Source organism: Ranitomeya variabilis, chromosome 1 (assembly GCF_051348905.1).
Source record: "Ranitomeya variabilis isolate aRanVar5 chromosome 1, aRanVar5.hap1, whole genome shotgun sequence".
Lineage (NCBI taxonomy): Eukaryota > Metazoa > Chordata > Amphibia > Anura > Dendrobatidae > Ranitomeya > Ranitomeya variabilis.
This window is the reverse complement of record NC_135232.1, coordinates 828,194,916-828,211,196: the sequence shown is the minus strand read 5'-3', so window position 1 is coordinate 828,211,196 and position 16,281 is coordinate 828,194,916. Positions and strand designations below refer to the sequence as shown.

General features: G+C 44.9%; 1 protein-coding gene across 1 annotated transcript in view; it reads left to right on the top strand.

The window, feature by feature from the left end:
• DNAH6 (dynein axonemal heavy chain 6) overlaps nucleotides 1–16,281 on the top strand; it is a 717,942-nt gene that overhangs the window by 398,205 nt on the left and 303,456 nt on the right. The window contains exon 49 of the mRNA XM_077275462.1: nucleotides 12,923–13,165. Within this exon, the coding sequence (XP_077131577.1) occupies nucleotides 12,923–13,165 (243 nt within the window). The remainder of the gene's footprint in view (nucleotides 1–12,922; nucleotides 13,166–16,281) is intronic.

The following is a 16,281-nucleotide window of genomic DNA, read 5'->3' as shown; positions in this document are numbered from 1 at the left end:
TTTTAGGCCTAGTAAGCCTGTCTGTGGTCCCTCCTTGCAATCCTCCTCCTCCGCTGACCACAATGCTGCCTGTGTATCCATGTAACCGATGTAAAACTGCCTTGAGCCTATTTTTATTTATTTTAGGCCTAGTAAGCCTGTCTGCGGTCCCTCCTTGCAATCCTCCTCCTCCGCTGACCACACCAATGCTGCCTGTGTACCCCTGGAACCTATTTTAAAGTGCATAGAGCCTATTTCTTTATTTTATGTAATATTAAAAAAGCCATGATGGACTACGCTGTCCCACGCTACGAGCTACCCAGTCGACACTTCTTTTGCAAGAAAAGCCAACCCAGCCCTCCACCAGCACCACCTCCATTGTCCATGCACTCTGGCAATCTGTGAGTACAAAGGTGCACCTGACAACAGACGCATGGACCTGTAGGCATGGCCACGGAAGGTTACGTGTCCATTACGGCGCAATGGGTTAATGTGGTGGATGCATGGTCCACAGGGGACAGCCTACTAAGTCTGTCTGCAGTCCCTAATTCAAATTTTCCTCCACTGTCTAAATCTGAGCTTCAACCTTCTGGCTCTCATTAAGTGCTTTTTTAAAAAAAATTGGTGGTTGGGGCCTAATACCTCTGTTTGCCGCTCCCTGGTGTTGTCCTCAATTGAATAAATCTGAGCTTCAACCTTCTGGCTCTCATTAAGTGTTTTTTTTTTTTAAATTGGTGGTTGGGGCCTAATAACTCTGTTTGCCGCTCCCTGGTGTTGTCCTCAACTGAATAAATCTGAGCTTCAACCTTCTGGCTCTCATTAAGTGCTTTTTTAAAAAAAATTGGTGGTTGGGGCCTAATACCTCTGTTTGCCGCTCCCTGGTGTTGTCCTCAACTGAATAAAGCTGAGCTTCAGTCTTTAGGCTTTCGGCCTATAGTATCAGATATTAAACTGCATTTGGCCTTCAACTTTGGTTACAGCCTACTAACGGTGTCTGCCACTCCCTGGTGTTGTCCTCAACTGTATAAAGCTGAGCTTCAACCTTCTGGCTCTCATTAAGTGCTTTTTTAACAAAAAATTGGTGGTTGCGGCCTACTAACGGTGTCTGCCGCTCCATGGTGTTGTCCTCCACTGTATAAAGCTGAGCTTCAGTCTTTAGGCTTTTGGCCTATAGTAGCAGATATTAAACTGCATTTGGCCTACTAGTGTGGTTGGGCCCTTAAAACAGTGTCTGCTGCTCCTGGGTTTGCTACTCCACTGAACAAAGCAATGCTGCCTGTTTAGTCCTGTTACCAATTTTTAACTGCATTTAGCCTACTTTATTCTTTGGCCCTATATCTGTGTTTCCTCCTCATCCTGCCCATTGCCCAGCCACTGCTAGATGAGTCTGCTGGTACATTGACCTAGACCACTACATTCCCCTTGCACTCTACACAGCCAGAATCTGACCCTGCTGAAAGTAAGGTTCCCCTTCCCGCATGTTATACCACCTTACACAGGGACAAAGAGGAAGGTGCAGATGAAAGTGCAGGTTCCTTCATCAGGTGGGGGGGCATACTCGTTGGCGACGTGACTGGCACAGGGCCCCTCAGAGTACGCAAAAGTGTCGCTGCTGGTGGGAGGCGCCCCCACCGTGCAAACACACCGCTGTACTTTGAGGGGCCCTGTGCCAGTGCCAATGCCAACGAGTGGGCCCCCCCTGCTTGCTTAGGATCACAGCACTTGCAAACTTGACATACTTACCTCTCACTGCTCCACCGCCGTGACGTAGTCCACGTTTCCTGGGCCCACTAAAACCTTGAACCAGCCCTACCCCCCACAACTTTTGCCAAATGACCCCCAATTTCCAATGCCCAACTATTATTATAAATTTAATTAAGATTGACAAGCTTCAGAAACAAGAATGGATGTTTTTGGCATTAAAATGGGCACTGTAGGTGTTTTCCTGGCCTCCACTCACTGCCGACTATGCTTCCCCATTGACTTGCATTGGGTTTCGTGTTTCAGTCGATCCCCGACTTTTAGCGATAATCGTCCGACTGCACTCGACTCGACTTTGGACAAAGTCGGGTTTCGCAAAACCCGACTCGATCTTAAAAAAATGAAAGTCTGATACCTCATGCGTGGCCCATGTGACATTATCAAATTTCTACTGTGGGTTAATTGATGCCACTTTTCCTAGTGTCTGCCCCTAATTTTTGGAAATGACTGGACGCTAAGTTGGGTCTCCTTCATGTGTGTTGTCTGAATTTGGCTTGGCTTTCAGAGCATCAGGCCTAAACCTGTCACTCATCCACCAGTTACTGATCAATGTTTAAGCTAGAAATGTTGGTCCAAGCCCTGCTCCATGCATCCAAGCTGCACAATTATGCTAGTTTTACTCTAGGTCAATTGATGGCACTTTTTGGCCCCTTGAAGTTGTTGTCTATGTGTTAGGTTTTGCTTCCTATTGAATTCAATGGGTGTCGGATATGTTTGGCAAACCGTTCAGTGAACATTAGGATGTTCACCAATCCGAACCGAACCTTGAAAGGTGTGTTCATCTCTACTCTTTAATCTACTCATCACACCTCACAAATGTCAAGGTAGTATTAATGTGGGTCAGATCTTCACCCTGATTATATGATACTAGATGGTGGCCCGATTCTAACGCATCGGGTATTCTAGAATATGCATGTCCACATAGTATATTGCCCAGCGACGTAGTATATTGCCCAGTGATGTAGTATATTGCCCAGTGATGTAGTATATTTCCCAGCGACGTAGTATATTGCCCAGCCACGTAGTATATTGCCCAGTGACATAGTATATTGCCCAGCGAGGTAGTATATTGCCCAGCCACGTAGTATATTGCCCAGCCACGTAGTATATTGCCTAGTAACATAGTATATTGCCCAGCCACGTAGTATATTGCCCAGCCACGTAGTATATTGCCCAGGGACGTAGTATATTGCCCAGCCACGTAGTATATTGCCCATCCACATAGTATATTGCCCAGTCATGTAGTATATTGCCCAGCCACGTAGTATATTGCCCAGCCACGTAGTATATTGCCCAGCCACGTAGTATATTGCCCAGCGACGTAGTATATTGCCCAGCTACGTAGTATATTGCCCAGCCACGTAGTATATTGCCCAGCCACGTAGTATATTGCTCAGCCATGTAGTATATTGCCCAGGGACGTAGTATATTGCCCAGCCATGTAGTATATTGCCCATCCACATAGTATATTGCCCAGTCATGTAGTATATTGCCCAGCCACGTAGTATATTGCCCAGAGACATAGTATATTGCCCAGCCACGTAGTATATTGCCCAGCCACGTAGTATATTGCCCAGCCACGTAGTATATTACCCAGCCACGTAGTATATTGCCCAGTAACAGTATATTGCCCAGCTATGTAGTATATTGCCCAGCCACGCAGTATATTGCCCAGCCACGTAGTATATTGTCCAGCTAAGTAGTATATTGCACAGCGATGTAGTATACAGCACAGAGCCACTTAGGATATTGCCCAGCCACGTAGTATATTGCACAGCGACATAGTATACAGCACAGAGCCACGTAGTATACAGACTTAAAATAAAAAATAAACATATACTCACCTTCTGAAGGCCCTTTGAAGTCCTGGCCCTGTGTGCAGTCCGGTCCCAGGGTTGGTATGAGCGCAGGACCTGTGATGATGTCGCGGTCACATGACCGTGACGTCATGGAAGGTCCTTCTCGCATACCATCCTTAGCACCGGAACCTGCCGCTTGCATGGAGCGGTCACCGGAGCGTCGCGAGAAGCGGGAAAGGCGGCGGAAGGTGAGTATATAATGATTTTTTATTTTTTTAATTATTTTTAACATTAGATCTTTTTACTATTGATGCTGCATAGGCAGCATCAATAGTAAAAACTTGGTCACACAGGGTTAATAGCGGCGATAACGGAGTGAGTTACCCGCGGCATAATGCGGTCCGTTACTGCTGGCATTAACCCTGTGTGAGCGGTGACTGCGGGGAGTATGGAGCGGGCGCCGGGCACTGACTGCAGGGGAGTAGGGAGGGACTAATCAGACTGTGGCAGTCGCTGATTGGTCGCGGCAGCCAGGGCCGGACTGGGACTAAAATTCAGCCCTGGCATTTGAAGTTACACAGGCCCACTTGTCACATGGTGACTGTATAATATCTTTGTACACTTGTAGGTAGGGCCGGTTTTAGGCAAAGTGGGGCTCTAGGCAAAGTTTAAAATGTGACCCCAAATGCTAACATATTGCACATCACACAAAAGCATTTCGGTTTACAAGCGCTGAGTTCAGGCCGCTAAATGAGTTTGATCGACAATGCCGAAGTTGTTCAACGCTTTTTTCCCGGCCTCTTTCCACCAGCTGAGGAATAATGATGGGACAGAACGATCACTAAAAATAATAATAATAATAAGAGATCACCATACAGTATCATGTTATCAGCAGCACATCTACAGTTTACACTGGCGATGTGCTGCTGAGAACAATGATTTTTGTTCCAGCAAAAACAATCTGAATATGCAGCATTTTACTTGTTTAGTAAAATACACCCCATAGTCCTCCATATATTATAATGTGCACCACAGTCCTCCATATAGTATAATACACTCCCTATAGTACTCCATATATCAAAATACACTGCTCAGTCTTCCATATAGCATAATACACTCCTCATAGTGCTTCATATAGTATAATGCACCGCCATAGTCATCCGTGTAGTACAATTCACTTCCCATAGTATAATGCACCCCATAGTTCTTCATATAGTATAACATATTCCCCATAGTCCTCAATACAGTATAATGCAGCCCACATATAGTATAATGCAGCCACCACTCTACAGAAAATAATGCAGCCACTCCAGAGTATAATGCAGCCAACCCAGAGTATAATGCAGCCACCCAATAGAATATAATGCAGCCCCCCATAGAGTATGATGCAATCACCCCTCATAGAATAGAAATATAATACAGCCCCCCATAGAATATAATGTAGCCCCAAATAGAATATAATACAGCCCACCTCCCCATAGAATATAATGCAGCCCCATCAAAGAGTATGATGCAATCATCCCTCATAAAATCTAATACAGCCCCCTATAGAATATAATACAGCCCACCTCCCCATAATATATAATGTAGCCCCCCATAGAATATAATGCAGCCCCCCATAGTATATAAGACAGCCTCCCCATAGAATATAATATACCCCCCATAGTATATAACACAGCCTCCCCCATAGAATAGAATATACCCCCGCAAATAGTATATAACACAGCCACATAGTATATAACACGGCCTCCCCCATAGAATATAATGTACCCCCATAGTATATATCAAAGCCCGCATAGTATATAGCACAACTTGCATAGTATATAGCACAGCCTGCATAATATAGCACAGCCCGTGTAGTAGAATACAGCACAGCCCGCATAGTAGTATACAGCACAGCCCACACAGTAGTATATACAGCACAGCTCACACAGTAGTATATACAGCACAGCCCACGCAGTGGTATATACAGCACAGCCCACACAGTGGTATATACAGCACAGCCCACACAGTGGTATATACAGCACAGACCACACAGTGGTATATACAGCACAGCCCACACAGTTGTATATACAGCACAGCCCACACAGTGGTATATACAGCAAAGCCCACACAGTGGTATATACAGCACAGCCCACACAGTGGTATATACAGCAGCACAGCCCACACAGAGGTATATACAGCACAGCCCACACAGTGGTATATACAGCACAGCCCACACAGTGGTATATACAGCACAGCCCACACAGTGGTATATACAGCACAGCCCACACAGTGGTATATACAGCACAGCCAACACAGTGGTATATACAGCACAGCCCACACAGTGGTATATACAGCACAGAACACACAGTGGTATATACAGCACAGCCCACACAGTGGTATATACAGCATAGCCCACACAGTGGTATATACAGCACAGCCAGCACAGTGGTATATACAGCACAGCCCACACAGTGGTATTTACAGCACAGCCCACACAGTGGTATATACAGCACAGCCCACACAGTGGTATATACAGCACAGCCCACATAGTGGTATATACAGCACAGCCAACACAGTGGTATTGGTATATACAGCACAGCCAACACAGTGGTATATACAGCACGGCCAACACAGTGGTATATACAGCACAGCCAACACCGTGGTATTGGTATATACAGCACAGCCAACACAGTGGTATATACAGCACAGCCCACACAGTGGTATATACAGCACAGCCCACACAGTGGTATATACAGCACAGCCCACACAGTAGTATTTACAGCACAGCCCACACAGTGGTATATACAGCACAGCCCACACAGTGGTATATACAGCACAGCCAACACAGTGGTATATACAGCACAGCCCACACAGTGGTATATACAGCACAGCCCACACAGTGGTATATACAGCACAGCCAACACAGTGGTATATACAGCACAGCCAACACAGTGGTATTGGTATATACAGCACAGCCAACACAGTGGTATATACAGCAAAGCCTACACAGTGGTATATACAGCACAGCCCACACAGTGGTATATACAGCACAGCCAACACAGTGGTATATACAGCACAGCCCACAGAGTGGTATATACAGCACAGCCAACACAGTGGTATTTACAGCACAGCCCACACAGTGTTATTCACAGCACAGCCCACACAGTGGTATATACAGCACAGCCCACACAGTGGTATATACAGCACAGCCCACACAGAGGTATATACAGCACAGCCCACACAGTGGTATATACAGCACAGCCCACACAGTGGTATTTACAGCACAGCCCACACAGTGGTATATACAGCACAGCCCACACAGTGGTATATACAGCACAGCCAACACAGTGGTATTGGTATATACAGCACAGCCACCACAGTGGTATATACAGCACAGCCAACACAGTGGTATATACAGCACAGCTCACACAGTGGTATATACAGCACAGCCCACACAGTGGTATATAAAGCACAGCCAACACAGTGGTATATACAGCACAGCCAACACAGTGGTATTGGTATATACAGCACAGCCAACACAGTGGTATATACAGCACAGCCAACACAGTGGTATATACAGCACAGCCAACACAGTGGTATATACAGCACAGCTCACACAGTGGTATATACAGCACAGCCCACACAGTGGTATATACAGCACAGCCAACACAGTGATATATACAGTACAGCACAGCGAACACAGTGGTATTGGTATATACAGCACAGCCAACACAGTGGTATATACAGCACAGCCAACACAGTGGTATTCGTATATACAGCACAGCCAACACAGTGGTATATACAGCACAGCCAACACAGTGGTATATACAGCACAGCCAACACAGTGGTATATACAGCAGCACAGCCCACACAGTGGTATATACAGCACAGCCCACACAGTGGTATATACAGCACAGCCAACGCAGTAGTATTTACAGCACAGACCACACAGTAGTATTTACAGCACAGCCCACACAGTGGTATATACAGCACAGCCAACACAGTGGAATTGGTATATACAGCACAACCAACACAGTGGTATATACAGCACAGCCAACACAGTGGTTTTGGTATATACAGCACAGCCAACACAGTGGTATATACAGCACAGCCAACACAGTGGTATATACAGCACAGCCAACACAGTGGTATATACAGCAGCACAGCCCACACAGTGGTATATACAGCACAGCCCACACAGTGGTATATACAGCACAGCCAACACAGTAGTATTTACAGCACAGCCCACACAGTAGTATTTACAGCACAGCCCACATCTCATCTCTTCCCCCCCCCCCCCCCCGATAATGGTCCCACAGTCCAGTAAAAAAAAAAACACTCTCCTCACCTCTCCTCTTGCCCATGCTGCTCCCTGCTCCTGTCTTGGCGGCTGCAGTCTGTCCGGGACACAGCAGGTGTGCGGTGATATGACGTCATCGCGCACCCGCAGTGTCAGAGGCAGAGCGTCATAGACGCCGATATAGTTGAATACGGCGGCGGCAGCGGCACTGGTGGGGGGAGGAGGGGGAAAGAGTGCAGAGGCCCACTTCTGGCACCGGCCCTTCTGGCATTTGCGAGAAGTGCCCGACGGCCAGTCCGACCCTGGTGGCAGCCATGACAGGCAGCTGGCGAGACCAATCAGCGACTTGGATTCCATGACAGACAGAGGCCGCGACCAATGAATATCCGTGACAGACAGAAAGACAGACAGACAGAAGGACAGAAAGAAAGACGGAAGTGACAATTAGACAATTATATAGTAGCTATGGTGTGCAGCTCTGCAGGTGGAGGTCCCTACGATACTGGATCTATTCAGTGGAAATCTTCTATATTTAGACATTTTTTCTCATTTATTCGTCAAGGATGAATATGGACAACAATAAAATGGCAGAGAGGCTATTGCAACTCACCTCAGAGATCCTCTTCTGGCTTACTGGAGAGGATTACACAGTAGTGAAGAAGACATCTAGTGAGCTCTGTCAGGCCCCTGTGTCTGAGGGATGGTGAAGAACCCCGAGCCAAATCACAGGGCCTCCACCTCATCCCCTTATATATGAAGATGTCAATGACCAGAAGATACTAGAACTCACCTATAAGATGATTGAGCTGTTGAATGGAGTGGTTTCTATAAGATGTCATTGTCTATTTCTCCATGGAGGAGTGGGAGTTTTTAGAAGGACACAAAGATCTGTACAAGGACATCATAATGGAGGTTCCCCAGCCCTTCACATCACCAGTTCTATCCAGTAAGAGGACAATAGAGAGATGTCCCCTTCATCTTCTCCCACAGGACCCACATTAACACTACAGAGATATTTGTGAAGGGTGATGAGTGGAGTAAAGAGGAGATTCCTAGAGATAACTTCCTGGATGATTGTACCAGGAGATCAGGACAGCTGACAGCTTCAATTTTTAAATCAGATGACCTTGAGATCACACAGGATACAATTGAAGTGAATGTCAGTACTCCAAATATCCCATTATCCCTTCACAGCAAAGATCTATCATTCGATCCTTCAAAACAGGTCCTATCTTATGATTCATTACAGACTACTAAGAAAAATAAAAGTCAGAAAAGAGGCATTAAAAAATGAACTGCTCTTAAAGCAAATAAGCCAATTACACATTTAGAATATGGAAATAGTTGTCTCCTTGAAATATCTTTTGTTAAACATTGTTTTTGTTGTGTGTAGCTAATAATATATAGTGGGGCAAAAAAGTATTTAGTCAGTCAGCAATAGTGCAAGTTCCACCACTTAAAAAGATGAGAGGCGTCTGTAATTTACATCATAGGTAGACCTCAACTATGGGAGACAAACTGAGAAAAAAAAATACAGAAAATCACATTGTCTGTTTTTTTATCATTTTATTTGCATATTCTGGTGGAAAATAAGTATTTGGTCAGAAACAAACAATCAAGATTTCTGGCTCTCACAGACCTGTAACTTCTTCTTTAAGAGTCTCCTCTTTCCTCCACTCATTACCTGTAGTAATGGCTCCTGTTTAAACTTGTTATCAGTATAAAAAGACACCTGTGCACACCCTCAAACAGTCTGACTCCAAACTCCACTATGGTGAAGACCAAAGAGCTGTCAAAGGACACCAGAAACAAAATTGTAGCCCTGCACCAGGCTGGGAAGACTGAATCTGCAATAACCAACCAGCTTGGAGTGAAGAAATCAACAGTGGGAGCAATAATTAGAAAATGGAAGACATTCAAGACCACTGATAATCTCCCTCGATCTGGGGCTCCACGCAAAATCCCACCCCGTGGGGTCAGAATGATCACAAGAACGGTGAGCAAAAATCCCAGAACCACGCGGGGGGACCTAGTGAATGAACTGCAGAGAGCTGGGACCAATGTAACAAGGCCTACCATAAGTAACACACTACGCCACCATGGACTCAGACCCTGCAGTGCCAGACGTGTCCCACTGCTTAAGCCAGTACATGTCCGGGCCCGTCTGAAGTTTGCTAGAGAGCATTTGGATGATCCAGAGGAGTTTTGGGAGAATGTCCTATGGTCTGATGAAACCAAACTGGAACTGTTTGGTAGAAACACAACTTGTCGTGTTTGGAGGAAAAAGAATACTGAGTTGCATCCATCAAACACCATACATACTGTAAAGCATGGTGGTGGAAACATCATGCTTTGGGGCTGTTTCTCTGCAAAGGGGCCAGGACGACTGATCCGGGTACATGAAAGAATGAATGGGGCCATGTATCGTGAGATTTTGAGTGCAAACCTCCTTCCATCAGCAAGGGCATTGAAGATGAAACGTGGCTGGGTCTTTCAACATGACAGTGATCCAAAGCACACCGCCAGGGCAACGAAGGAGTGGCTTCGTAAGAAGCATTTCAAGGTCCTGGAGTGGCCTAGCCAGTCTCCAGATCTCAACCCTATAGAAAACCTTTGGAGGGAGTTGAAAGTCCGTGTTGCCAAGCGAAAAGCCAAAAACATCACTGCTCTAGAGGAGATCTGCATGGAGGAATGGGCCAACATACCAACAACAGTGTGTGGCAACCTTGTGAAGACTTACAGAAAACGTTTGACCTCTGTCATTGCCAACAAAGGATGTATTACAAAGTATTGAGATGAAATTTTGTTTCTGACCAAATACTTATTTTCCACCATAATATGCAAATAAAATGATAAAAAAACAGACAATGTGATTTTCTGGATTTTTTTTTCTCAGTTTGTCTCCCATAGTTGAGGTCTACCTATGATGTAAATTACAGACGCCTTTCATCTTTTTAAGTGGTGGAACTTGCACTATTGCTGACTGACTAAATACTTTTTTGCCCCACTGTATTTAGAGGGAATCTGTCAGAAGGTTTTTTTATGTAATCTGACAGGAGCATGAGTTAGGGATAGAGACCCTGATTCCATCAAGATATCACTTAGTTTACTAGATGCAGCAGTTATGAGACACAATTTTCTCTGCTGCAGATCTAGCAGAGCTCAGATCTATGTATAACTCTGCCCACATCACAGCTTTCTGTGTACATTGTATAGTGACATAGAGCAGCTATTCGGTGCTGGGGGTGTAGATGGATTAGGATGCATGAGGCCAGTTGTGCTTTAGTCATAATCTCCTGCTGATAAAACACTGATAGCAGAGGCGGATCCACGTTTTATGACCCACATTGCCAAAAATTCAGTTTGGCTACTAATTTTCTACATAGCTTAAGCGGTTTGAGCAGTTGTCATGTGACTGCTTAGAATTTGCATAATTAAAGTCATGTGCCGACAAGCTACGGTTTTTTATTCTCTCAATGTTCAGAGAAGTACTACAGACCCTGTGTCATTGGAAGAAGCAGGAAGAGAAGACAGTCAGCAAGTAAGAAAACTGCATACGAGTGGTCATGTAATGACCACTGGAACTGGCAGGCATAGCCAAATCCTGGCAGTTAGTATATTACACACTGTTATGATTGGCATGCTGCCGTTCTTACTTTTATAATTGAAGGGGTTGTCCAAGTTTGTGATGAAAGAATCCTTCTTCTGAATCCTCACAGCGCTCACTGTTCACTGTCAGGATGCTCCGGTGACGGCGGCAAGAGTGGACAGACATGTGACCCCAAGTTTGCGATTTACCTTCGTCCCCTACAACTGCTGGCCTTCAATAGGAAGGTGGCTGCCAAAGTCAATGCAGCACCTCTCTGCTCCACAATAGTTTCCAAAGGGATGTGCATCGCAGGACACACATTCAGTTGAAACTAGCACTGGCCCCAGTGAGATACCCTCCTCTACAGGCCCAGTGGTGGTCATACCTCCTGCGACCTCAACTGTTACACCTCTGCGTATAATAATAATTGTATTCTAATGCTTTCACACAATTGGAATTAATGGCTTTAATAAAGTGTTAAGGTACTGTCACATTAAGCGACGCTGCAGCGATATAGACAACGATGCCGATCGCTGCAGCGTCGCTGTTTCGTCGTTGTGTGGTCGCTGGAGAGCTGTCACACAGACAGCTCTCCAGCGACCAACGATGCCGAAGTCCCCGGGTAACCAGGGTAAACATCGGGTTACTAAGCGCAGGGCCGCGCTTAGTAACCCGATGTTTACCCTGGTTACCAGTGTAAATGTAAAAAAACCCAAACACTACATACTTACATTCCGGTGTCTGTCGGGTCCCCCAGCGTCCGCTTCCCTGCACTGTGTAAGCGCCGGCCGTAAAGCAGAGTGGTGACGTCACCGCTGTGCTCTGCTTTACGGCCGGCCGGCGCTGACACAGTGCAGGGAAGCGGACGCCGGGGGACCCGACAGACACCGGAATGTAAGTATGTAGTGTTTGGTTTTTTTTACCTTTACAATGGTAACCAGGGTAAATATCGGGTTACTAAGCGCGGCCCTGCACTTAGTAACCCGATGTTTACCCTGGTTACCAGTGAAGACATCGCTGAATCAGCATCACGCACGCCGACTCAGCGATGTCAGCGGGTGATCCAGCGACGAAATAAGGTGCTGGCCTTCTAGCTCCGACCAACGATGTCACAGCAGGATCCTGATCGCTGCTGCGTGTCAAACACAACGATATCGCTATCCAGGACGCTGCAATGTCACGGATCGCTATCGTTGTTCAGTTGTTCAGTGTGAAGGTACCTTTAGCCCCTTTTAATTTAATTAAATGTGGGTAATCTTTAAATCTACTATACTATAGAGAACAAGACCCATTGTGTTCAGAAAATAATATGTATTTCATTTTTTCAAATGCAAGGAAGAAAAGAGACCTGAAGGAATGTGTTTGATTTTGGTTCCTTTTATATGGATATTTGAAACGGCCATGGGAAACGTTTCTCATTGTGAAGGAACATCATTGATTCTGCTCCAGTTCAGCAAATATTATCACAAAGGACATTTCTGATTTCTGTTCTCTTGATTTTATTTGCAGTGGCCTAGAGAAGCACTGCTCTCAGTTTCCCAAACTTTTTTCACTAACATTGACCTTGGCCGGGATGAGATGAAGGAGAGACTTTCAGAGATGTGTGTGGAGATTCACGTGAGCGTTACGGAAATGGCCGACCGCTACTATGCAGAACTAAGGAGACGATACTATACAACCCCAACCTCATATCTAGAGTTAATTAACCTTTACTTGTCCATGCTTGGTGAGAAAAGGAATCAGCTGGTTTCGGTAAGTGATACTGAGAATGTGCATATTTTTCTATTTCTTACTGCACTATTATTTCTTTAAGTTTTAATCATATATTAAACTTTTTAATATGAGTTAAAAATTCAGTTATGTATTTGAAGTTAAAAGTGGAGTTCTGTCGATGAATCCCTGTGATCGGGATGCAGCAGCAAGTTTTCTCAATATTAGGGAAATAGGATGACCCTTATCCTAGAAAATGCTAACTTCACACCAGGTTTTTTTTGCGTATGAGAGTTGAAAATTTTGGCAATGGGTATTTTGTCACTGGTCATGGCTCTATTCTTAAAGGTTGTCGGGGATTACTGATCTCTGTCTGAGAGATTCACTATGATTATCTAATATATAAAGCTGAATGTGTGTGTGTGTGTATGTATGTATGTATGTATGTATGTCCGGGATTGGCATCTGAACCGTAGCAGCTACAGCCACAAAATTTTGCACAGTCACACGTCTGGACCCCGAGAGCGTCATAGGCTATGTTGTGAGGTGAAATTTTAACCCCGCGCTTTCCAATTCACCAAACAATTTTGCCCCTATCTACATAATGGGGAAAAAGTGAAAGGAAAAGTGTTGGAGGCGTCGCAGCTACAGGCACAAAATTTTGCACAGTCACACGTCTGGACCCTGAGAGCGTCAAAGCTATATTGTGAGGTGAAATTTTAACCCCGCGCTTTCCAAGTCACCAAACAATTTTGCCCCTATCTACATAATGGGGAAAAAATGAAAGGAAAAGTGTTGGAGGCAAATTAACAGCTGCCAGATGTGAACAAGGGGGACTTAAAGAATGACAGCGATGGCACCAAAGAGTATATACTGTACAGTTGCTAAGGTGGGGCCCCAACATGGGATAATCACACCACCACGGGGATATGAACACACACACAAAATGCGCCACACACTACCACGTGCTCGAACACATATACCACCCTCAGTGCACATTTCACCACACATACACCAACCTCGCCACATAAAAGTAGAAACACAAAAGTCGCCGCTCAAAACTCGCCACGCGCAAAACTCTCCACATGCAAAACTCGCCACACGTGCAAAACTCGCCACACGCAAAACTTGCACACGCAGAAAAATTGCCACACGCAGAAAAATTGCCACATGCACAAAAGTTGCAACACATGCAAAAGTTGCCTCACACAAAACTTGCACATACTCAAAAGGCACCACACATAAAACTCGCCACGCGCAAAACTCGCCATGCGCAAAACTTGCTGCACACAACTTGCTACACTAACCTGTCACATGCAACTCGACACACAAAAAGTTGCTACACGCATGTCGCCACACAAAACTCATCTCACAAAAGTCCCTACATGCATGTCGCCACACGCAACTCAACACACACAACTTGACACACGAAACTCGCCCTAAAACACACACAAGTCTGGTATCCTTCAAAAATAAAAATCTGATTAATAAGCAGACAAACTACAAGAGCAACAAATGTACCATATAGGAATCCGGCAGCTGTCAGTCACATGACCAGTCTATTATGTGTATGTGTGAGCTAATATATACTGCCAGGGGGTGGGCTTACTGTTGGCTGGGGATTTATCAGGCTGCCATTTTAGCTTACAAATACTGAGGTAAAAATACTGACCAAATAACGTGTGAACGAGGGCTAATACAGGAGGAGATGGCATACAGCTATATACTATATACAGGAGATGACACACAGGTATATACTATTTACAGGGGAGATGACACACAGGTATATACTATATACAGGAGGAGATGACACACAGATATATACTATATACAGGAGAGATGACACACAGGTATATACTATATAGAGGAGGAGATGACATACAGGTACATACTACATACAGGAGGAGATGACATACAGGTATATACTATATACAGGAGGAGATGACACACAGGTATATACTATATACAGGAGCAGATTACCTACAGGTATATAGTATATACAGGAGGAGATGACACAGGTATATGCTATGTATAGGAGGAGATGACATACAGGTATATACTATATACAGGAGATGACACACAGATATATACTATATATAGGTGAGATGACACACAGGTATATACTATATACAGGAGATTACATACAGGTATATCTAATATATAAAGCTGAATGTGTGTATGTATGTATGTGTGTATGTCCGGGATTGGCATCTGTACCGTCGCAGCTACAGCCACAAAATTTTGCACAGTCACACGTCTGGACCCCGAGAGCGTCATAGGCTATGTTGTGAGGTGAAATTTTAACCCCGCGCGTTCCAATTCACCAAACAATTTTGCTCCTATCTACATAATGGGGAAAAAGTGAAGGGAAAAGTGTTGGAGGAAAATTGACAGCTGCCAGATGTGAACAATGAGGACTTAAAGAATGAGAGCGATGGCGACAAAGAGTATATACCGTACAGTTGCTAAGGTGGGGCCCCGACATGGGATACTCACCACACACGGGGATATGAACACAAACACAAAATGCGCCACACACTACCACGTGCTTGAACACATATACCACCCTCAGCACACATTTCACCACACACACACACCAACCTCGCCACATAAAAGTCGAAACACAAAAGTCACCACTCAAAACTCGCTACATGCAAAACTCGCCATATGCAAAACTAGGCTCACGCAAAACTCGCCACACGTGCAAAACTCACCTCATGGAAAACTCACCTCATGCAAAACTTGCACACACAGAAAAATTGCCACATGTACAAAAGTTGCACCACATGCAAAAGTTGCCTCACACAAAACTTGCACATACTCAAAATGCACCACACATAAAACTCGCCACGCGCAAAACTCGCCATGCACAAATCTTGCTGCACACAACTTGCTACACTAACCTGTCACATGCAACTCAACACACAAAATGTTGCTACACGCATGTCGCCACACAAAACTCATCTCACAAAAGTCGCTACATGCATGTCGCCACACGCAACTCAACACACACAACTTGACACATAAAACTCGCCCTAAAACACACACAAGTCTGGTATTGTCCTTCAAAAATAAAAATCTGATTAATAAGCAAACTACAAGAGCAACAAATGTACCATATAGGAAATACGGCAGCTGTCAGTCACATGACCTGTCTA